This window comes from Peromyscus leucopus, chromosome 22, assembly GCF_004664715.2.
Source record: "Peromyscus leucopus breed LL Stock chromosome 22, UCI_PerLeu_2.1, whole genome shotgun sequence".
Classification (NCBI taxonomy): Eukaryota; Metazoa; Chordata; class Mammalia; order Rodentia; family Cricetidae; genus Peromyscus; species Peromyscus leucopus.
Window position 1 is genome coordinate 20,008,489 of NC_051081.1, and position 24,676 is coordinate 20,033,164.

General features: G+C 43.8%; 1 protein-coding gene across 1 annotated transcript in view; it reads right to left on the minus strand.

Annotated features, from left to right (window-relative positions):
• The window catches only part of Camkmt (calmodulin-lysine N-methyltransferase), a 373,033-nt gene that overhangs the window by 20,510 nt on the left and 327,847 nt on the right, over nt 1-24,676 (minus strand). The window contains exon 8 of the mRNA XM_028892673.2: nt 7,073-7,147. Coding sequence (XP_028748506.1) covers nt 7,073-7,147 — 75 coding nt within the window. The remainder of the gene's footprint in view (nt 1-7,072; nt 7,148-24,676) is intronic.

The following is a 24,676-nucleotide window of genomic DNA, read 5'->3' on the forward strand; positions in this document are numbered from 1 at the left end:
ACAGTTCGAAGGTAAGACCCAAGTAACGACCCAGTAGCCAACAACCTCCAAAGTGAAGCTCAGGCGATGTGAGAGGACGTAGTAACTGGAGGTTTTCTTCCCTCGACCTCCACATTGGTCCTTTCCGATTCGCTGGGATTTCTCTTTTGCTCCTTGGATCTTGCCAGTATTTCTGTGTGGGGTTTCGTCTTGTCATCTCTAGGGTTGGGTTATGTTGACCCTATTTGCACACCATACCTTCTCTGACAAGTTTGTCACACGGCTTCTTCATCTGAACAGAGGCATCCAAGACTCAAGTTTGGGTCACCTAGCAGTTGGTGGCAAGTTGACTTACACAGTTCTATGTTCGAAGGCAACCCTCTACATGCCCGGGCTGCAGACCTGACCTAGGATGTGACGGGGTGGGCACGGCTTTGTTCTTCTGCCGTAGAAGATACAGGGTCCCTCCCTGCTAGAAGACTCAACAAAATTAGGCTCTCCTCCGACCCCAAACCTGCCAGCACTTTTTTTTTTTTAAATTCATTCTGAAGAGGGCGCTAGATCTCATTTCAGATGGTTGTGAGTCACCATGTGGTTGCTGGGAATTGAACTCAGGACCTCTGGAAAACAGCCAGTGATCTTAACCGCTGAGCCATCTCTCCAGCCCCACCTGCCAGCACTTTGACCTTGGATTTCCTAGAGTCTAAAGCCGTGAGCCATATATTTCTGTTCTTTACAAATTGTTCGGTCTGTGTATTCCCTTTAACAACATAGACTGCACTGACACACCTGAGTGCTTATGAGAAGGTTTCCCTTGGGGCTCTGGTATGGAGGTGTGGAGCACCCAGTGTGAGAGACACAAGAACAGAGTTCCCTGTCACACACTGCGTGATCCTCGTCACACAGCTAAAGCACTCTGCCAAGACGAAGCCTCTGGACCGTGTCACCACTCCGGATTGGTGGGGGGAGGGCACTTCTTTCTGAACTCCATATTAGGATCTCTGAACAGTTCTGGCATGCCTGGGATGCCTTTTGGGTACCAATGGGTACTGCCTGTTGGTAGGAGGGCTGCTGTCCTCCCTCAGATAACAGGGCTCATGAAGGTTTTGTCCTTTCTATGTGACCTTGGGTAACTCACTTCACAGAAGACCTCAGTTTTCTTGTCAATAAAAACCCACCTGTGGGGTTGTGGTGGACATCAAATTAACATGTTAATTCATAATTGTATACTTACAACCTACAAGGGATGATAGGCATTGGGGCTAAGCTCCACTCCTAAGGAACTTTCATTTCTGCTTCCATTTCTGCTTCATGGCTCGGAGCATGCGTACACGGTATTCTGTTTCTTTACTGCCTGGGGCAGCTCATTTTGGTCCTTGAAATGGAGGATGTTTACATCCAACGTGCATCTCAGTGACCCTAAAGAGCTCGCTCACAGGCCTTGCCCAGTGTTGTTGGGCTGGGCCGATATTTAGGTAAGATGTTTGCCCACACGGGTGCTCTCCAATTTGATGAGTCGAATTTTGAGAAGGGGGAGCGTGAGTTGGGCAGGGTGGTCCATTCCTGTCATCTTAGCCCTTGGGAGGCTGAGGTCAAAGGACTATCGTGAGACCAGTCTGGGCTACCCTGTCTGAAGGAAGGAGGGGGTCCAAGAGGAGAGGAAGGAGGAAGGGAGACTGACGGCTTGATTCTGAAGTAGTCAACACTGAGGGCTGGACCCAGGGCCTCACACCTGCTAGGCAGGCACTAAGCCTATCTCCCCTTCTAAAAAGGTACTTTGAGCAATGGAAACAAGATCCTCTTCTGACGAGCTACTGACTATGCATAAACCTCATTTCCACCTAGCAACCAGGATAACCTAGGAAAAGCATTATCTTTCACGAAGTTGCATCCTTAAATTTAGAGCAAAGAATACGTTTAATTTAAATGCTACAAAGATGTCCCACTCAGTCAAGTTAAGCAGTGATTCAAAATCATTAAAGATTGATGAGGAACACACAAATCGTGTTTTTCAGGACACTCCATCTCATTCTTTAGGGATGTTAGATAGTATTTGCAGTTTGATATTGTTGATATATTGACTGTGGTGGTCATGTGAGCCTACAAGAGACCTCTGGCTGGTTGGATCCGTAGAAGCTAAGCAAGGGACTCTTCTCGGTTTATTTTAGCGTTTTCTAAGAGCCTCAGCAGCTCTTAGAAAGAGACGGAGAGCAAGCACATTGTTGCTGGGCCTCCAGCATGCCCTCACAGAACGCTCTTTCCCCTGTGCGTTGGTAATGGCGACAAAGAGGTTAACATCACCGTAAACTGCAAAGTGCAGCTTAACACCTGGAACACATTCCAAACACAGTCATTTCCAAGGTAATGGCACCTACCCCATCGTTCCAAATCAAATTTCCCAAAAGTAATTCTTGTCGTCCTCTAAAAAGATCTTTATTCCAAGCAAGCTCACTTTTCTACTTAGCTTCGATGCAGAATTCATAACGCTTTGTAGGGTACGTCGTATGAGCAATTTCAATGTGCTTTAGTGGGAGTGATATGTAATCTCCTGAAAATTCACCCCTTAAATAAGTCCTAATGGCTCGGAGAACAGCAGTAGCTTAAGTGGATCTATTTAAAAAGGCTGAGTGGGTCAGTGATTGGGATGGAGATACCTTTCAACTCTCCCTTTAGTTAGGGATCAAAATACCTTGACAGTCCAGTTTGGCCATTAAAACACACACTCTCCCACATGCGTACAACTCCAGGTCATTGCCCGCGGCAGCAACAATTGCTTTGTTCCACTGATCCGAATCAGATTTTCTGACAAAGGAAAGGTGTTGAATCCTCGTGACCTCTTTAAGAATCTGCTGTCAGCAGAGCTAGCTGGGAGCGCCTGTCATTCTTCTCCTGGAGGAAGTCATTCATTCCCCCAGAGCATCAGGAGATGGCTCTTCCTTGTCCATAGGCACAGAACGGAAAAAGCCCCTGGGCAGTCTTCGTGGTGGGATTCGCTGTTTTAGATTTCACTTTCAACAGAGGGACGGTCTCTGTCTGCATTCCCGAACCTGTTTCGGAGGCAGCGCCCTGTGATGTTCGACCCTCACTTGGCTTTGCCCCTTCAGTTGTGAGATTCCAGGCTCTTTGGGGATTTTCACAGAGGCTGAGTCCTCCCAGGTGGAGTGAAAGGGCTGATTACACCAGAGCTAAAGGCCTTTTCAGGGGCCAGGGACTGTGAGATGTGATTAGGCTGGCCATCATCACCGTAGCTGGAAGACAAGGGACCTTTCAAAGCCTATGGCATTTCCATTTTGAGGGAGGGGGAAAAAACTTTTTCATAAAAACAACTTAAAAGCCAAACAGGTTTTTTTTTTTTTCATCATTTAGAAGAAAGTGTAAAAGAGATGGGAAAGGAACAATCTATAGAGTATGCAATCAGTGTAAAGCTGCCGAAGGAGCAGGCAAGTGGCCTGTGCAGGGAGGGAAGCAGTCCATGTACTAGCTCCTGCTCCTCTCCCAAGCCCTCAGCTTCAGACTCACAGATGTACTGACTGTCCTAGGCATCCAGTTCCACGGGTCAGGCAGCGGGTGGCCTTTCAGACACGATTTCTGAGCCTTGTGAGATTCAAACGCACCAAGTCATTTCTGTATTTGCGGAACTACAACAAACTGGAGAGCCATCAAATGGTAAGAAAAGCGGAAGCATTCGTTGGATGGGAAAAAAGAAAACCTTACTTCCAGACTCTCAGATTATGAGTGTGATTGAACCAGAGTCTGCAAAGGCGGGCTAAGAATTAGCAAGGCTTGCTCTTCATAACGCGGCGGGGACAGGCCATACTGCATTCCTGCAGAAAGGAATGCTTCTATTAAACTCAATACTGAGTAAATCAATGGAAGCACTTAATAGGCAGGTTTTTTCCTCCCTATCCCTGTGGTTAAATATTCTAATATTTTGATGTTTGTCAACAGCCCTCCACTTTTTTATAGGTGTGACTGTACCTCCATGTTTCTTTCTGTTTATTTCAAAGTTGACATTTTACAAGTTCTTTAGGAACTATTGAACCATGAAACTATTTTCCATTGTCAAAAATGCTGAATGTCGAAATAATGACTAGCTTTCACAGTTTGCTCTTTATTTTATCATCTAGTTGAGTGACTAAATTTGGATCTGGAGTAAGGGATGGACTGTCTCTTGTGGGAAATGAGTCATCCCCCCTCCACACACACACACACACAACCCACACAGGTTTATGAACATTTGAACGTAAATATAGGAATACATGAATGATTTAAGAACATAAACATATCACCACTTGCCATAATCGTGTGCATTTTTACTGGAACCACAATGTGGGTTTGGGCTAGGTGAGCGAATGGAGCTTGTTTTCATGTAAATGGGATCAAGAAGTACTCCGGGGTTAGCCAGTCAACGACACAGACAAGGCCGCCCTTGCGGGAAATGCTTCTGTAAGAATTTAAATTCATGTACCTAATATCCAGACTTCAACTTGTGGCGCACACGGCCCGCTCCAGAGCTCACTCACTGACGACGACAAAGAGTGGCGTGGGATTGAACATGAGCTCTTTAAACGCGGCCCTTCTTGCTCGCATTGACTATTTCGGGTTTCATCATGGAGGCGGCATCTACAGGCAGCCTGCTTTCGCTGCTCTGTAGCACCCTAAATAATTCAGTGTGGTCTGCCTGCCCCATAGAAGCAGCATCCATGCAGTAACTCCCGAGGAGCGACACCCAGCCAACTGGCTGTGAGGGCCGCGTGGAACCCCACACTTGACCGCCAGATGTACATCAGCGTGAATATTACTCATCACCGTACTTTCGAAGTTTCTAAGCAGCTTAGCCATCTCCGTGAATATGAAGAGAGACCATTACCAAAGCATTTCTTTTGGAAATAATATCAGCATCACCGTAAAGAGTAGCTTAATGTTTTACATTTACAAATGGGAAATTACAGACAGGCTGACATTCGGGCACTTATAACACCAGGGGGAAAAAAACCTTAACCATCGATTCATGCATAGAAAAGCCATTTATAAAATGAAGCCTCGGGTATTTAGTTCATTTGAATCCATAAATAATTCTTACATAGCCACCAGATGTGTGTGTATAAGATTGCATTGTGTTATGTATCTGTAATGAAAGCCTTAAGCTGAATATGCACCGTGTTTATCAATTCTCTAAGACTCTGTTGTCGGCTAGGAGGGGACAAAAAGACTATTTTTCAAACATGTTGTGCAGCTATTTTTAACCTAACTGAGAACATTATTCAGAAAGAGCTTAACTCTTATTTCCTCTGCTAGTTCCTCTGGTACAAATAGGATGACACGGTGTGAGTGTCCGAGACACAGGCATGGCAAAGCTAGGCCGTGCTGATATTTGTGCGAAGGACAATTTAACTGTAAATCTCTTGGCCATTCCTGCCTCTCCCACATCATCAGAGTGCATCCGGTGTGACCCTCATCTGAACCTTCAAGAAGACACTGTTCCTGTCAGTCTTGCTGCTTAATCTCTCCTGCTTAATCTTATCTAATCCTGCCCGAATTATCTTCATCTGTAAAATGAAACCTGGAGGATCCTTTCTCATGTTCGGTGAGGAAAGGCATTTACTAAATTACTTGGTCAACCACGTGGCTTGGTTTGAGCTCCTTTTTGATTCGATGGGGGAGCGCAGCATGGAGGCATGTTGTCACTGGTCAGCCGGAAATCTAGGCTTCTCCCGGATTTGGAAAAAGGGGTGTAGCAGTTAGTGCAAGGAGACCAAAATGGCCCTGGAAAACTGGGAATTCTTAGCTAAAAGCAGGACAAAATATTTACTGTTTACTGCAAAGTAAACAAGTAAAACAAGAAAAGAAAGTAACAGGAGAAAGAGGAGAGGGAATTAAAAAACCATTTAAGGGTGGTGGTGGCCCACGCCTTTGATCCCAGCACTCAGAAGGCAGAAGCAGGCAGATCTCTCTGAGTTTGAGGCTAACCTGGTCTACAGAGAAAGTTCCAGGACAGCCAGGGCTACACACACACACAGAAACTCTGTCTCAAAAAACAAACAAACAAAACAAACCCTAATCTCACTGACTTAGTGGGAAAGTTGGACACTAGAACTTGTGTTTAAATAGTGATAAAGTCACTTCCTGAAAAATGTGTCTGCCTTCCTCTGGCTGAGATCCACTCAGGAATCTGGGTTTTAGGATTGGGCTCATCAGTGTAACAGCAAGTCCGAATCTGAATTCACTGTTTTCAAATCTAACGGAATCATGATCATGTGGAAACTCCAAGTAAGACCTTACCCTGAACAGGGAGAACATTGCTTATGGCCCACCCATGTTTTCCATACGCAGAAATAACTACCCAGGCTGAATGAAGACAGGCACAAAATCAGCTGAAATAATTACGAAGGTCTATGCAAATGTATCCTGCAACCTGGGTTCAGGCTCCCATTAACAAATAAGCAGATTGGGCTAAGGTGGAAGACAGAGTGTCTAGGGTAAATTTATTTAAAAAGATTAGACACCTGACAAATTTGGATGTTATTTGCATAAGAATAAAATGTGATTGTGTAATCTTGGTCTTCTGTATAACTAAGAATCAGCTCCGAAAACATCAGATATCAAATACACTTTAAGAAAGGCTATTTCCCACAAGATATTTCACAGATATGTTTATTTACCAAAGAGTCTGTATGTGTGTACACATGTATATCCCTTATATCAGATCTCTCCCAAGAAGGAAGCTAATTGAGCTGTTTGTGTTGATAAACTCCTTTTTCTCCAGACTGTTCCTCTCCGAGCCATAATTATTTGCAATTTGCCTAAGTCGTCCATTTACTGATACGTCAAGCATGAAACAGAGGCAATTCCAGAAAATGGAAATGCTTCTGAAAATCAATCTTTGGGAAATAATGTGGTAGAAGTTACTGTGTGATAGAAGACTACCTCCTAACTGTCACATGGAGATGAATATTAATTTGTTGAGGTTAAGGTGGCTTTGTGCTTCATTTGTTGACTTTCCTTAGCCATCAGCAAAGCTGCGCAGCCCAATTACTCCAGAGAAGCTATTTTTTTCCCCCTAACAGGAGTTTTATGATTTTTATGTACTTACCAGTCAGCGCACATAACAATGTCAAAATGTCCTTCCAGTTGAGAGACATCTGTCTCATTATCCCATCGTAAAACGCTTGAGGAGAAAAAGATTTTAAAAATTATACTTAGGGCTTTTTTTTTTAAACTTTTGATTTTGCACTATTAACATTATTTTTTTGTGGCACATGGAATTATATAAAAGGTATATACAAATTATTTCAAAAGATATAATAAAAAAATACCTAGGATGTAACTGTCTTCTGTATTTTTTTGTCTTTAATTGTAGAAGAGGACGAATTCTCTACTGAAACAGGAGAGTTGAGTTTTTGCTAGGTTTTATAGGTTTTTGTAGACAAAGTAGACCCTTATCTCAGTCGTTAGAATATGATTCCTGACCCTTCCCAACAACGAGGAAAAAACTGAAATCAAAACATTCTCCATCTAACCGGAATATGAACTTATAGAGAAATATGAATTTAGAAAAAGAAGTCACGTGAAATTTTCTGTAGACCCCTCTTGCCTGTCATGCCAGACACATTTGTTATTGACAAAACAAACAATGTGGCAAGATGGAAGGAAAGAACAGGTCACTTCTTTGTGGAAGTTCTCAGGCTGCTAAGCACACTTTCTCTACCCACAGGTGCCTCAAAAAGAGGCGCGGGTGTTAAACCTCACACTAATAACAACGGTTAATAGCAGGCATTGGAAAACTTTAGCAACACTTATGAAGCCAACCAGGGGCTCTATATTCCCCTTAGATGATAGCTGTGATGATTAATGGTTTATTATAATAAATATTTTTAAGGATGTTTTCCCACACACACACCAAAAGTGTTATTTGCAGTACTATTTTTTTTTTTTAAAGTAAAATTCTGTGGCTATTTCTTACTTTGATTCCTTTGAGATGGACTGAGGGGTCATACCTTACCTCGCTAATTGTATTTGCTTATTTGGGTGGGGTTTGCATTTCTTTTGTATTCCCAGAGACAAAGTCATTTTTGAGTGCAAAAATGAGCCTTAACCCTGGTGGGTCCAAATATCCTTCTCATACACTTTGATAGACATATATGGTAGTGACATTCTTAAGGAAGAGAAGACTATACATATCACCTCATCACCAAGGAGGCCGAAGGCCAGTTGGCCACTCATTTTTCTTTTTAATTCACACTTATTGAGCATCTACTGTATACTGTGTGTCCGGCCCTGTCTATGCATTAGCCTTGCCATCACAGAGGCTGCCTGGAGAGCCATCCAGACACACCAGGGAAGGCTTTTGAGGAAAAGGGTGCCTCGAGTGAGCGACATGGAGACAAGCTTTAGCTTATATTATTCTACTTCCTAGGCCCACAGGAGAGCCAAGTGACAAAGGAGCCCAGCAAGTCCCTAAAAATAAAAAGGCTCACATTGTTTTTGGTACCTGGCAACACCAGCTTTTCCTGGACTTGGACATGGAGGAGGGTAAAAAGCCTTCTCAGCCCATATCAGAAACTGGAGAGTTCTCAAGAGTTTATAAGTTTATATACAAACAAGATGGTTTAGCACAGTAGTGTGCATGTAATCCCAGCATTCAGTAGGCAGAGGGAGGAGGATTGTGAGTTTGAGGCTAACCTGGGCTACATAGCAAGGCCCTGTTTCCAAAAACAAAAACCAAAACAGCAGCAACAAGCAAGCAAAAAGTATAGATCTCTAATAGACCTTCACAGACCGTAAACGTCACATAGTCATACACGTTTTGACAGAAAGCATTAAAATCATTTGCAATTTCCCCTTTTGTCAATGACTATCAGATGCTTCTAATTCATATGTGACTGCTAAGGCACAAGAAGACAAATGGGGGAAACCCCGCGGTGATATTGGATATTGGATTCCTGGGGCGCTTCAGACTCCTGGTTGATCAAAGGCTAACTGGAGGGATCAGGTCTAACAGCAAAGGTCTCTCTAAAGAGACCCAAACATCCTCTATGGCCACATAGCCCACAAAACATTTCCAAGAGGCACTTTCCTTGGGTTTCAAGAAATTTAGCTCAGGCTGACCCTCTAACTGTAACCATGAGTAGAGTGTGGTGGTGTAGTTATAATTCAGCTTTGGTGCAAGAGACACACGCAGGCTCCAACCTTGGTCCTGACCTTTAGCGGCTGTGTGCCTCTACACAATTACTCAACCACTCTGAGTCTGTTTTCTGTAAAATGGGGAGGAAAATGGCCACTTCCCTGGACTCTCAGACGGCCACTTCCCTGAACCCTCAGATGGACACTTCCCTGAACCCTCAGATGACACTTCCCTCAGATGACACTTCCTGACCTCAGATGGACACTTCCCTGAACGCCTCAGATGACCACTTTCCCTGGACTCTCAGATGGCCACTTCCTGACCTCGATGACTCTGCTCAGATGGCCACTTCCCTGAACCCTCAGATGACCACTTCCCTGAACCCTCAGATGGCCACTTCCCTGAACCCTCAGATGACCACTTCCCTGAACCCTCAGATGGCCACTTCCCTGGACTCTCAGATGGACACTTCCCTGAACCCTCAGATGACCACTTCCCTGAACCCTCAGATGACCACTTCCCTGGACTCTCAGATGACCACTTCCCTGAACCCTCAGATGGACACTTCCCTGGACTCTCAGATGACCACTTCCCTGAACCCTCAGATGGACACTTCCATGAACCCTCAGATGGACACTTCCCTGGACTCTCAGATGGCCACTTCCCTGAACGCTCAGATGACCACTTCCCTGGACTCTCAGATGGCCACTTCCCTGGACTCTCAGATGGCCACTTCCCTGAACCCTCAGATGGCCACTTCCCTGAACCCTCAGATGGACACTTCCCTGAACCCTCAGATGACCACTTCCCTGAACCCTCAGATGACCACTTCCCTGAACCCTCACAGAGCACCTGTGTACTGTTTGCAAAGCAGGTATTGAGAATGGCCTCCCATAGATCTGCTTAGCTGGCCTTCTCTCTTGGAAAGACAGATAACTTCATCATTTAAGGATATGGTCCTTCCAATTCTTCTCTACCAATGCCCTTTTTCTCCATGCAGAGACTACCATACACAGCACACACACACACATACACACACACACACACACACAACAAGTATGCATATACACAGACACACACACACACACACACACACACACACACACACACACACACACACACAGCTTCCGCTAAGGGAGAAAAACCAGATTTTTTAATGTTTGTGTCCAATTTGCTGCAGACCCATGATTTTGTAAAAGTCAGTACAAGTTAATAGGTAAATGAGATAAAGACACAAAGAAACAAAAACCAGGCAGTCCACTGCAGGAAACGGGGATGAGAGCCTTGATCCCAGCTACCTGGAGGGTGAGGCAGGAGGATCACAAGTTCAAGTCAAGTCTGGGCAAGTTCGTATGACTGTGTCAAGTTTACAGGGGAGAGATGGGACTTCGGATGTTATCTCCATGGTAGAGTCCTTGCCATGCACAGGACCTGGGTTCAGTCCTCATACCCAAAACTCAAAGGCCTTCCAAGTCCAAGTCCATGGACTGTTTCACTCATATTTCTAAATGTTTACTTTTAAGTCCTGTGTCTCCCCTGCCCCCCTTCTCTGTGTAGCCCTGGCTGCCCTGGAACTCACTCTGTAGACCAGGCTGGCCTCGAACTCACAGAGATTGCCTGCCTCTGCTTCCCAGGTGCTGGGGTTAAAGGCACGGGCCACCACTGCCCGGATCAACTCTTAAACACAGCCTGTTGCATATGCAATTTACAACCAGGTTCCTGTCCTTGCACTGTTCACTGAGTAGCCCTGCTCTAGACCTTGTCGTTATCAATAAACCCTCATTCTCTCTCAGACCAGCCCTTCTTCTCTTTCCCAGCTTATTTCTAGAAGTTTTTCTGACCCATCTACTGTTATGAATTATCTACTGTGCACACAGGGAAACATGCTGGCATGCTGGGCAGATGCAGCAGCAGGGCGGCGGGTAGACATTCACAACCCAGACACTACATCCGCGCAAAAAATGGTTTATTTTAATAGGATGAAGAGAAGATAGGAAAGAAGAAAGAGAGGGGGAGAGAAGAAAGAGGGGGGTCAAGAGGTGCACACCTCGTGGGAGTGGAGGGAGAGGAGAGAGAGAGGGGCGGAGCTTTTCCTTATAAAGAGACTTTCACGTCAGGACATGGCGTGGCGCCAAGGGGCGGGATCAGAATATTAACCCCACTCCTCAGTCCCTCTGTCTACTGTCTCCTGATCCTGTCCCCAGGACACTGTCCCCTTCTCTAATGCTTACCTTCCTCTCTTGCCCAGTCGGTCCCTTGGGCACATCCTCCACTCCCCTGTCTCTGTCCTCCTCACAGCTGCTGAACCCAGCTCACTGACTGGTCCGGTCAGTGCCCAGGGACCTGAGTGTGGCTGCTTCTGCTTTAAATCCACGGCCAGGAACTCCAAGGGACTCAGTGGTGTAGGGACTTGTGTCCGTGTGCTCTTCCGTTCTCTCGGGCATTGTCACTTTATACCTTTGTTCTTTCTCAGCATTCTAGCACTTTCTCCTTCATTTTTAGTCTCCGCTGGTGACCTGCTTTTTACTTTACCCTCAAGATTGCCGGTCAGACAAGAATGTCCCTGATCTTTCACCTCGGCACATAATGAACTCCCTATGATGTCTTCTGCCTGTGAACTCACTCCTATCTCCCAAGCCAGAACCTTCTTACAGAGATCCACCCCTGCTCACTGAGATCCACACCTGCTCACTGAGATCCACCCCTGCTCACTGAGATCCACCCCTCCTCACTGAGATCTACCCCTGCTCACTGAGATCTACCCCTGCTCACTGAGATCCACCCCTGCTCACTGAGATCCACCCCCCCCCCCCCCCCCCCACCCCTGCTCACTGAGATCCACCCCTGCTCACTGAGATCCACCCCTGCTCACTGAGATCCACCCCTGCTCACTGAGATCCACCCCTGCTCACTGAGATCCACCCCTGCTCACTGAGATCCACCCCTGCTCACTGAGATCTACCCCTGCTCACTGAGATCTACCCTGCTCACTGAGATCCACCCTGCTCACTGAGATCCACCCTGCTCACTGAGATCCACCCCTGCTCACTGAGATCTACCCTGCTCACTGAGATCTACCCTGCTCACTGAGATCCACCCCTGCTCACTGAGATCCACCCTGCTCACTGAGATCCACCCCTGCTCACTGAGATCCACCCCTGCTCACTGAGATCCACCCCTGCTCACTGAGATCTACCCCTGCTCACTGAGATCCACCCCTGCTCACTGAGATCCACCCATGCTCACTGAGATCCACCCCTGCTCACTGAGAGTCATTAGTCTTTGAAAGAGGATGAGCAAATCAAATAAGCCCCACAGTTACCCCATTGTGATGCCTTGGGGGAGATCCCAGGTTGCAGCAGAGAGGAAAGAAATGAGAGAGGAGCCAGTAGTTTTGGAGCTAAACAGATGGGACCCAGGGACTGGAGAAACCACGGTGGCCAGTACAGAGGACCATAAAGAAGACAGCTGGGCAGAGAGAACTCATGTCTCGCAAAGATGGCTCTCATAGATCACTCAGCAAGGAGCTGTGTGTGCGTGTGTGTGTGTGTGTGTGTGTGTGTGTGTGTGTGTGTGTGTGTATGTGTGTGTGTGTGTTTGTGTGAACTATTTGAGGTTAGGAAAGAACCATATGAGAATGTTGGGGGTCTGGACCAGAGGTCACAGGACAGGGCCACTGCTCACAGGGCAGGAGTGGTGTCTGCTCTTAGCAGGTGCCCCCCCCCAAAAAAAACCCTCAGAATGATCTTGGCTCAGAAGTGGGAAACATTTAGCCCTAGAGAAACTACTGAACTGCTGGATGAGGCAAATTTTAAGAGCCAGATCCTAAAATAAGGAATGATTACAACCTAACACAACTGTACCCCAGAGCAAAATGCAAAAGTATTTTCAGGAACAGAAAAACACTCAGATCCCAACAAGTTAAAAATCAAAATGCTCACTATATTATCAAAGACTGCCAGAGAGACGAAGAACATTGGAATTCAATCTAAAACTGACACAGATGTCAGACTTTCAAGAAGGGAACTGATATCTGTACCATAATAGCGCTTAATGTATTTCAAATGTGGTTTTGAGACATAGTAGATTTAAAAAAAAAAAACCTAAATTTTTATAAGCTGAAAATACAATATCTGAGGAAAACTGAACTAAACTCAATTAATAGGAGATTAGAAATTTCAGAGGAAAAGATTCGAGAATTTGAAGACACAGCAGTAAAAACTACCTCAAATGCAGCAGACAAGATGACCTGGCAGAAAAGGCACCTGCTGCCAACCCTGACAGTCTGAGTTTGGTTCCAGAACCCACATGGTAGGAGACGACCAACTTCTCCAAGTTGTTGTTTAACCTCTGAGTAGGCAAGTGTGCACATGAGCACACACTAAATAAATAAATAACTGTGAAAATTTTAAAATCTATCCAAAATAAAAAAAATAGAGAAAAAGTTTTTTTTTTTTAATGCAATGTAAGTAAACTGGGAGACAAATTTAAGTGATCTCATATTTGAGTTCCTAAAAGGCAGGAAAAAGGAGAAGGCTGGGGATAATGGAGGGTAGTATGCTGTCGTCGACTGCTGGCCTCCACATACGTCTTCAGGGGCGAGTACCCTCTCCCCTAGAATCTATACTATAAAATCTAAAGCAAGAATAAGAGTAATAAATAACAGAAGTACAGAACACACTAATCCAATAGGAGGCAGAAAAAGATGAAAAGGAACCAAGAATAGCTGAGACACACAGCAAAAAGCAAGATCACAAGTTCAAACCTAACCTTATCAGTAACTGTATTAGATGAAAATGACCTGGACACTTCGATTAGAAAGTGGAGTATCAGACTAAATATAAATCTGCCAGGCATGGTAGTGCATGGCTGTAATCCTACTCAGGAGGCTGAGGCAGAAAGATCACAAGTCTGAGGCTAGCGTGGGCAACCTAGAAAATAAAAAAAAAATCAAAATGACAATCCTAGAAAGGTCCTATCTTAAAAATCAAATGACAAGGGGCTGGGGGATAGAGTTGTAGAGCATTGGGTCGTGGATCAAGCTCCAGTACCCCCCAAAAAGATAAGAAACAAATCTAGGTCCACGCATATGTGGCTTATATCAAAAGCATTTTACATATAAAACCACAAAGGAGGTGCAGGTGCAAATCCTGAAAAAGACACGTGAATGCTAGTCAAAAGACAGGCTAGATATTTTAACCTCCGACAGAGATTTTGGAGTAAAACTATTACTAGGGTTGAAGGAGGTGGTTTCATCACACTGAAGGGTCAGTTAAGGAGGCTGGCGTAGCGTACCTCAAGCTTATGCTCTGGGTAACACTGCATAGCACTGAAGGAAAGAGACAAAACCCAGTTACAGCCAGAGTCTAACATCCTTCTCTCTAATTGGACAGGAGATGGAAAATTAACAAAGGCAGAGGCAGACAGCTTTAAACGCAATCAATCATATAACTTAATTGATATTTATAGAACACTCCATTAATATAGAATTCATATTCTTTTCAAATAGATCTATTATGAATCATAATATAAGTCTCAATAAATTTAGCAGGATCAAGGCCATACAAAAATATGACCCTTGCTTACTATGGAATTAAAGTGGCTACCAACGAGAAATTAGAAATCAATATGCTACAAAATCTCAAATACTGAGAAAATAAATATTAGATTTATAAATAGCCCAGAGCCCAAATAAGAAACCAAAGCAGAAATTGACAAACATTTTGAACTGAATAAAACTGAAAACACAACATATGAAAATTTACATGATGTCACAAAGTACTTAGAAGGCAATTGAGAACAATAAATATCTACATTAGAAAAGAAATTTCTCTAATTAGTGAACTCAGTTTCTAGCCAAATAAGATAAAAAAAAAAAGAGTAGATTAAACTCAACATAATCAAAGAAAGGAACAAATAAAGATTAGAAGAGAAATTAATAAAACAGAAACAAAAATAATAGGGAAAAAAATCAATGAAACCAAACAGGTTCTTTGAGATCAATAAAACTGATAACCCTCTAGTCAGACTGACCAGAGGAGCAGAAAGAGGGAATACACATATCACTGATGTCGTGGGTGATGGAAGTGGTATCACTCCAGATTCTGGAGATAAAGGCAACACATATTTCTGTGTATATATTTCTACATGTATACTACACAGCTGCCCATCACGTACAATCTAAACACGCATACAGAAATTCACATTTAGTGACATTTATCACGAGGATGTAAGAAAGTTGTTTTGCTTTTTAAAAATTGATAAACACAATGCATGGTGCTAACAAACTAAAAAGGAAAAACATGACCATCTCAAACAGTGCATTCAATATATATAGTCTGACATTTGTTTCTCATTAAAAAACAAAAAACAAAAAAACAAAAACTCAGCAATATAAGACTAGAAATGATTTCCTCACAGGCCAGCAAAATGGCTCCATGTGTAAAGAAATAAATACCATCCTCAACCTGAAAAGCATGATCCATGAGATATCTACAGCTAACATCACACTTAATGGTAACCGGCTGCATTCCTTCCCCTTAACTTCAGGAGCAAGAAAGGGGACATTCCTCTCACCTTCCCCTAATGCACTGAAGGGTGTAGCCAGCCCAGGAAGACAGGAAATGAAAAGGCTTCTAGAAGGGAGGAAGAAGTCAAATTGTACTTCTTAATAGCGCGATAATCTATATGGAATACGCTGTAGGAGAGTCAACAAAGTGTGAGTATGGGTGTAGTCGGCTGTGGGATACGAGATCAATACAAGAATCAATTGTATTTCTTTATACAAGCAACACATAACTGGAAATTGGAATTTCCAATTCCATACTATTTATAATAGCATAAAATTTCATAATAGCTTAAACATATAAAAGAGAAGTAATTCTGACAAAAGATGAAAGAAATTAAATGAGACCTAAATAAACGGAGGCAATTCAAATGGGAAAAGAATAAAATGTGTTTTGACAATTGGTTATTCATATTTTCAAAAAAAAATAATTTAAATCTATATCTTGCACCACATGCAGAAATTAACTGAAAATAGATCATAAGTCCAAACGTAAAACCTATCATTATAAAGCTTGTCAATGGAAATATGGGAGAAAAATCTTTGTAACCTTGCATTAAACAAGGCTTCCTTAGAGACACACAAGATACATGACCCATCAAAGAACAAATTGGTAAATTGGATTAAAATTAAAATTAAAAACTTCTGCTCTCTGAAGCACAGTGTAAGGAGAATGAAAAGACAAGCTGCAGGCCTAGAGAAAATGTTTGTGAATCATGTCTGATAAAGAGTTTATATCCAGAACACAGTAAGGGCTCTCAGAATTTGTCAATAATAAGAAAATAAGCAACGTTGTTTATATATATAAACACAGCAAAGCCTTTGAACAGACACTTCAATGAAGACAAAGACACGAAATTAAAAGTAAGACCCCATGAATTCTGTTTTACTCTTAGGATGGTTGTACTTCAAAAGATCAATCACATGGCGAGCTGGACAGGATTCCGAGGGAACGCGAGCCCTCCAGCACTGTCCATGGAAATGCAAAACAGCCAGCACTTTCGCAAATAGCTTGCACATCCCTTAAAATATCAAACGGATGCCGCTGTACGGTTTATTTGTTTCTCGGATAGGTATGTCCTCCAGAGAAAGCTTGTATTCAAGCTTGAACACAGGACAGTCTCAGAGACTTTACCTGTAACAGTCTCACACTGGTAACAGACCAGGGGGTCCCTCAAAGGATGAAAGATACATAAGTCCCACACAATAGGGTTCAAATGAGGAAGGAAGAGGAAAGGAGGATTGGCAGAGGCGGTGACTGGTGTTCATGGAAGGGGTAGTCAGGTGCCTGACCATTGGTTTTACGGCCGAAAGCATTTGTAAGATGGCTTGGACCATCTGAGTAACAGCCACATCCTTCGGGTGATTCTCTGGAACCTAAAGTGAAATTATTGTTGTCTCTGTTTTCCTGTATCACAATGTCAAAATCTTATGTTCATCTGAATTTTTGTTACAGTCTTATGGATACATATTTGAAAATCCACCTTTCTGGAACTTCCCGCGCTTTAGAAAAAATTGCAAAAGCTACGGGCGTGGTAGCCTGGTAGGTCTCACTAGGATAAGAGAGCAGAAAGAGTGTGTGGGTTTTGTAGTTAGAGAGCTGTGAATGCAAACACCAGCATCCTCCTACACGCCAGTGAGGCCGGGGATGCTCTGAGCATCACTGCCTTCATCTGTGAAACTGACATGGTGGTTTATACACCGTAGGATCCACTAAGCTCTGAATGAGGGCTGGGATGTAGCTGAATGGTAGAGAACTTGCCTAATGTTTAGGAGGAGGCTCTGAGTTCAATCCGTAGACTCAAAGCAAAACAACACAGCCTCCCAGCAAAAGCACGTAATGAGATGATAGATTACTAGCACACATGAAAGCATCATTTATGAAAAACTTACGGTTGTGGGTGCTCAAAAATATTAATTTTCCTTCCCTTACTCTTGTACCGATGTGCTGTCTCTTTTCATTCTGGTTTTGAGTTTAAGGTTGAAACACAAAATGTAGTCAGCTTCTAGAAAGATTCCTACCCTGTGAGGCAAAACTCACAATGAAAAGAATTTCACAGAAAGTCCTTCTTGCTTGGGATAAATTCCCTGTGGACTGGGCTCACCCTACTTTGCATGGCATGACCATGAGAGAATCTTGCAGGCATGCAGAGCATCCCTTTTCTTGTTTCCATGGTTAACATATTGTTTGTTTGTTTGCCTTTGTAGTGAGTGAGTGAGCGATGGCCTGACATTTTTGACGCTAAAAAACAGGGCAGTTAGTTCTTGTGAGGTGTGGTGGCATGTACATTTTATCCCATTATTAGGGAGGCAGAACCAGGAGGACTACTGCAAGTCTGATGCCAGCCTGGGCTACAGAGTAAGTTGAGGCTAGCCTGGCTACACACAAGACCTTATCCCAAAATGAAAAAACAAAAAAACAAAAAACAAAAAAAAAACAGTACATTGTATATTTGCAAAAGTAGTGTTCTAACACAATTCTTTTTCTAAAAATATCTAAAAAATATCTTTGATTATGTATAGGGGTGTGTGTGTGTGTGCATGTGCATGTGTGTGCAAGTGCCGGTGCCTGTGGAGACCAGAGGTGTCAGATCCCCCGGAGCTAGTTACAGATGGTTGTGAGCTGTCTGATGTGGGTGCTGGGAATGGAAGCCGGGTCCTCCGGAAGAAGAGCCAGTGCTCAGTGCTCTTAACTGCTGAGCGTCTCACACACTCCTTAACAGCGTCTGCTAGTGCAGTGACCCCTGAGCTCCCTCCCAGCAGCAGGCAAGGCAGCAGCTTTCTCTTCGCTGCTTCGAGCCGCAGGAAAATGTAATGGAATTCAGCTCCTGTCACAAAAGCTGTTCCTTGGAAAGGTCGAGGACTTTCCCGAAGGTCAAGCCATGGCTTAAGAAATCTTGGTGATAGTTTAGCTTTTGTATATATATTAGCTAATTCCTGCAATGATTCCCTTATATGCTATGTATGCTTCCAAGAACTCCTAACAGTGTATTTTATCTGAAATACCTATCAAGCGTCCAAGGCCAAACGATCTCCTGAATTAAGGCAAATTAAGCTCAGACCATCCTTTCTTATACAGCCATGGTGGTATTTATATTAACATTATAGACTCCTAACATTTACCTAACCACCTCTAGGAATGGAGTGTGAGCACATAAATTCCCTTTTTCTGACATATTAACCAATTTTGGCTCTGAGTTGACCTCCTCCTTTACCTCTCCCCTTTTGGGTTGTAAAAGAAAGCCTGAGGGTCACTGCCTGAGGAAAACTCTTGTCTGCCTTTATGACCCTGTAAGAATTCAAGCCTGGTGACCTTGCTTTAGCTAGAGCATTGCTATTGCATGGATATATGACTGTAAACCTCAGAGGCTGAGGAGGATTTTGACTGGAGAAGATTTTGACAGGAGAACTAGATGGAAAACTAGAGGAATGAGATGGAAGATGAGGAAGAGCCAGATGAGGAAGAACGAGAGGAGAAAGACCAAGATGGGGCAGATGATCTAAGATGAGAGAATTAAGTTAGAACTTAGAGGGGACAGCGGATAAAGGTAGAGAGAAATCAGGCAAGAAAGGAGCTAGGCATGAGAGCAGAAATGAAGCAGTGTAGATAGGATTTTATCCCAGAGGGATAAAGTAGACGGACTAAAGAGCTCAGTGTACTTAGATTCTTTTCCCGAAAATAATTCATGCCATTTGTAGCATCTCTTCTGGGCCCCCTGGGAAGAAGATTATTAAGGCTGGTCCCTAGTAATTCACGAAACTTCATGAAGGAATCTGCAGAGCCTTTCAACAGCCCATACAGAGGGCTCATTCAAGTCATTTACACGGTCACCTAAACTACTGAATCACTGCTATTTCCTCAACAACTCCCTATTTGCCACTGGTCCCTCCCTCCAGCCCCTCCCCTTCTTTATAGACGTTAAACCACCACGAGGTAAAGGGTCTATAATAATGTCTTTTAGAGACTTAGGGAAAAGGACAGACACCATCTGAATCTAGACCGTGTAAATCATTCTAGAACGTTAGTGGAGCCTACCCGAATGCCGAGAAGAGGAGCAGATGAGGAACCATTTTAGAACAACAAAATTATAACTGCTCCACAGAACACAGAGTCCATTTGGAAGATAAGACACTTGAAGAAGCTGGGTAGGAGGATCTAAACTGTGTCTAAGCCCAGGTCCTTGGGTGTGTAAGGGGCAGTGACCCGAGGGGAGGATTGCATGGGATCCTGCAGATAGGACCTGAACAGAGAGAGAGGAGGAAGGACCCATTAGACATGCCAAGAGGCAAGGGTTGGGAAGGTGGGGTGGCATCCATGCCTGGACTTCCCAGGATATCCCAGATGTTCCTCCTCAGCAGACAGGCTTGCTGAAAGCCTGACAGCCAAACCCATCTTTCCCCTCTTTTTCATCTGCTTCTTCCTCCCTACTGTCTAAAAGAAAGTCGTGTCTCCCTTCCTGTGTCCTGGACACTAATCGCTCTCCTTCCCTCTACATCCATGGCTTTCCAATTGACCAGATATAAGAATCTTCAGCTTGTTAAAATAGTTCGCGAGGCTCCAAGCCCGGAGTTTCTGCTTGTGTTTCTTTGGGTAGGGCATTTCTGACGTGTTTCCTGGAGACGCAGATGATCTGGGGAACATGCTTTGAGAAGCTCTAAGTGAGGTCATTGTCCCAACCAAGGTCCTCCCTCTCTTCTGTATATAGTCACTTATCTCTTCTCCCTTGGCCGAACAGGCTCGCGGTGTACAGGCTTCCGGCTTCCCTCGAGGCGGCTTCCTCTCTGCACACGATCCGCCTTTCTTTTTGTCTCCCACATTCTCGTGGGGACAGCCCCTCACTGTTTTACCACTTGTGACGTCACCTTACCCACAATGACCACAGAGACTGCTTCGCCCCTGACGTCCCCCTCTACACCTGCAGGCCGGCAGACGACCCTCTCCTTAGACTCTCTTCCTGGCTTGGCGTTCCTCAAATGGAACACTTCACCGGAGTCCTCTCTCCTGCTCCGCCCCGCCCACCACCACTTTCAGTACCCCTACTAGACCCCCTAATTGCCCCAGAACAGATATTTCCCAAGACTCTGCCTGGGCCATCTTTTTTTAACATTTCAACTCTCAGGCAGGTTCCTACCTCTTGATTTTGATGCCCAAATCACCCAGCGTGACATTTTCCTGTCCCTAACCTGCAGCTCTCATCACATGGGAGGGGTTTTACAACCACAGGGGAACTGCTCTCAGTCTTCTTGCGATCCACACACCATCGTGTCTCTGGTAGGCCCCACGTTTGCTTATTCGGGCCTGGACCACCCCTTCCTCTCCCCTGGAATCGCTGCAATGGCCTCAGAAACAGTAAGATAAAAAAAAAAGGGAGACCTTTTATTCCCAAATAAAACACAGACACACACAGGAAGCTAATGTATGTCTTACTTCATTCTGACGAGGCAAATGCCTCATGACCACCACCCAGACCGGCACACCTGCCTAATGCCTGACACCTCCCACCACGTGCTTTGGGCCACCCCTAATCTAGTGTCTTCTCTTATATTTTTGGTTGTGAGCCTAGACTTTAATGGCTGAGCCACCTCTCCAGCCCTCCAGTGTCCTCTCTTCTCTTCCCTTCCTTCCTTTCTTTCTTTTGTTGATAGTTATTTTGATTTTCTGAGTGAGTCTTGATATATAACCCAGGCTGGACTCCAACTCACTTTGTAGCCAAAATTGACCTTGAAATCATGATTTTGCTCATCCACCCCAATGCTGGGATTCTCGGCAGCCATCTCTTCTCCTGGCTATATCACGACATTTTACTCCTGTGCGTGAGTGCCTGTGTGGATGTCTGTGTACCACGCGCATACCTGGTGCATCGGGAGGCCAGAAGAGGGTACTGGGTTCCCTGAAATTCATTGTGAGCTGCCTTGCGGGTGCTGGGAACGAAACCCAGATCTTCTGTAAGAGCATCACGTGCTCTTAACTGCTGAGCCATGTCTCTAGTTCCATATAATGACCTTTCAGCTGGTTTGTCTGCCGTTAGCTTTTCTAATTCACCACACATTTTTTTTTTACCCCTACATCTTCAGTTATTTCCTTCTTAGTTTTATGCCTTTTAAAACTGTTTCAACTGCTTTTCTTCCCTTGCTTTTTACTTGCAAAAGCATAGTTCAGTAGCTGCCTCCTCCATGAAGCATTCTACCCCACCCACCACCACCATTTGATCTCTTTATATTCACTCAGACTTACATCTTGGGAGCTGGTCTGTTATCTGTTATCTTGAGCTTTGCAAAGGTAGAAACTTTGCCTTATTCATCTTCATAGCCCTAGGAGGCCAAAGTGACTATGGAAAGCACTAATTTTTTTTTTTTTTGCATTGAATTGAATAAGCCAATCAGACTAAAAATGTTATTCTTTAATGAAATTGTTTCCATATTAGGTAGTTTGAATGAGAATGGCCCCCATAGCCTCATATGTTTGGCTGCTTGGTCTCCAGTTAGTGGAACTGTTTGGGAAGGACTAGGAGGTGTGGCCTTGTTGGGTAGGTGTGTCACTGGGAGAAGATTTTGAGGTTTCAAAAGGCCCACTCCAGGCCCATTCTCTCTCTCTCTCTCTCTCTCTCTCTCTCTCTCTCTCTCTCTCTCCTCTCTCCTCTCCCTCTCCCTCTCCCTCTCCCCCCCTCTTTCTCTCCCTCTCTCTCTGCTTGCTGCCTGCAGATCAGAATGTAAAGTTCTCAACTACTGCTCCAGCACCATGCCTGTCTGCTTCCAGCCATGATGATCACGGACTAACCTCTAAAATTGTAAGTAAGCACCCAAGTAAATTTTTTTTTTAATAAGAGTTGCTTTGTCATGGTGTCTCTTCACAACAATAGAATTATACCTAAGACACATATCAATATTTAAAGAATGTTTGTGAAATAGATAACACCCTCCCTCCTCCTCCTCCTCCTATTCTCCCCTTACACATGCACACACACACACACACACACACACACACACACAGAACACAGAAAGCAAGATAATGCTATAAAAGAAAGGTGAGCAATATTTCTGGATTTCCATTTTTTCACCTGGTCTGCCATTAGTATTCTTTACCAAGACAGTGTTAGAAGTTGAGACAGTAAGACAGAACAATTCATTGCTGTAGACTGTCATTTGTATCAAGAGATGTTGGCCACCCCACTCCCCTAGTACTAATAATAACCTTTAGTTACTATGACAACCAAACAAAAAATGTCTCATGTAATTACAAGCAGGGTGCAGAGGTAGACAACTGGTCTACCTCTGCTTGGGAATTACTGCTGGGTTATTCTATAGTCTTTTCTACCTCTGATGTGTACTTTTTATTAAACCATGCCAACTAAGGCAAGATGCAGACAAGCGAATCAGAATTATTCTCTTATCTATATTGGTTTCCTGTGTCCACTGTGGGGAGCACAGGCCTCCAGCCAAAGGTCCTAAAGACAAGCAGAGGACAGCCACAGATTTACCTCTGTGTTTCAGTTTATTAATCTGAGTAACAATCTAGGGATAAAAATGGGCTTATCCAAGTATCATCAGTGCTCCAGATCCATGAGAATCAACTGAGGACATTGTTTAGATGTCATATTCACGAGTCTGGACTCTATGGTATTGTTCAACTAGGTTTTTGTGAGGCCTGGGAACCTGCACGTTAAGAAATAAGTGCCCTGAAGAAATTCCAAGAGGATGGGTCAGGGACCATTTTGAAAAGCAATGTCCTAGAAGGCCTCTATCTATACAGTTTTAGATTTAGAATGTTCTTTAGCTACAAGTCTTGGCTTTCATTCCAAGTATCAGCTGTATTTCCACAGGGAATTTTAAAGAACATGTCATTTCAAGGAAGTAAACGTGCAGCAAAAGATAGAGTTGACTTTGAGTACTAGTGATCAAACCCAGGATCACACACACACACACACACACACACACACACACACACACACACCAAATCCTCACTCTGCCATCAAGGCACACCACCCAGCTTCAAGGTTTTATTGAAAACCATTTCACTTAGCTAAAGGGAGGAAGTAATATCATAGAAAATTAAAGCAGGGTGCCATGTAAACAAATTCCTCAGGAGATTACTTAACCAGCTTAATTTTTATCATGATATGAAATTAACTTATATTTGTAGACAAGGAATAAGCCTCAGGGAAAGGACAAAGGAAAGTAAAATTAGGTCTTGATGAAATTTGTATTATAGAAAAAGAGCAAACCACAGACAATAGAGAGTGGCCTGTAAGTTAGGTCTCAATTCTCTAAAAAGTATGACAGCTATAACTTTCAGGAGAATTCAGAAGATGGTATACATGCATGTATGTGCATACATGATTGTCTAAGTAGCACATGCACATGTCTGTAGAGGCCAGAGGACAACTTCAAGATTTTTTTTTTATTTGTTTGGTTTTAGAGACAGGGTCTTTCATTGGCCTAGAATTCACCAGAGGTAGGCTAGGCTGGCTAGCCAGTGAGCCCCAGACATCTGCCCATTTCTGCCTCTAAAGCATTGGGATTATGAGTTCTGGAGATCAAATTCAAGTCCTGGTGCTCACAAGGTCAACAGTTTATGAATGAACCACTTCCCCTGCCTGGAACTAGCTTAATGAATGGAAGCCTTCAAAGCAGCGAAGCACATAACATAACTAACTGAGAGAGAACCTTCGATCTGCAGTTTTCAGGAGAGTTTCCAGAGCAGCAGCAGCAGGGCTGTCTGTCTCTCAGGGTGTGTGGCCCAGGAAGTGCTATGGATGATCCTGGTTCCAATGTTTGGGATCTTGTTCCAACTTAATGCTTTAATGTTCCTGGACTGATTTAAGACACCACCCCAGTTGTGTTTGCCTGGAATTTAGCTGAAATAAACTCATTTCAGTTCAAAAGAGAGACTGACTTTTCTACCATTCAGACGCCCATGTTGGTGACAAGTATATTCTACAGTAGTTAAAGAAGGCAGATACTCAGATAAAAGGTACTAATGAATTAATTATATTTTCTATCTCAAACAT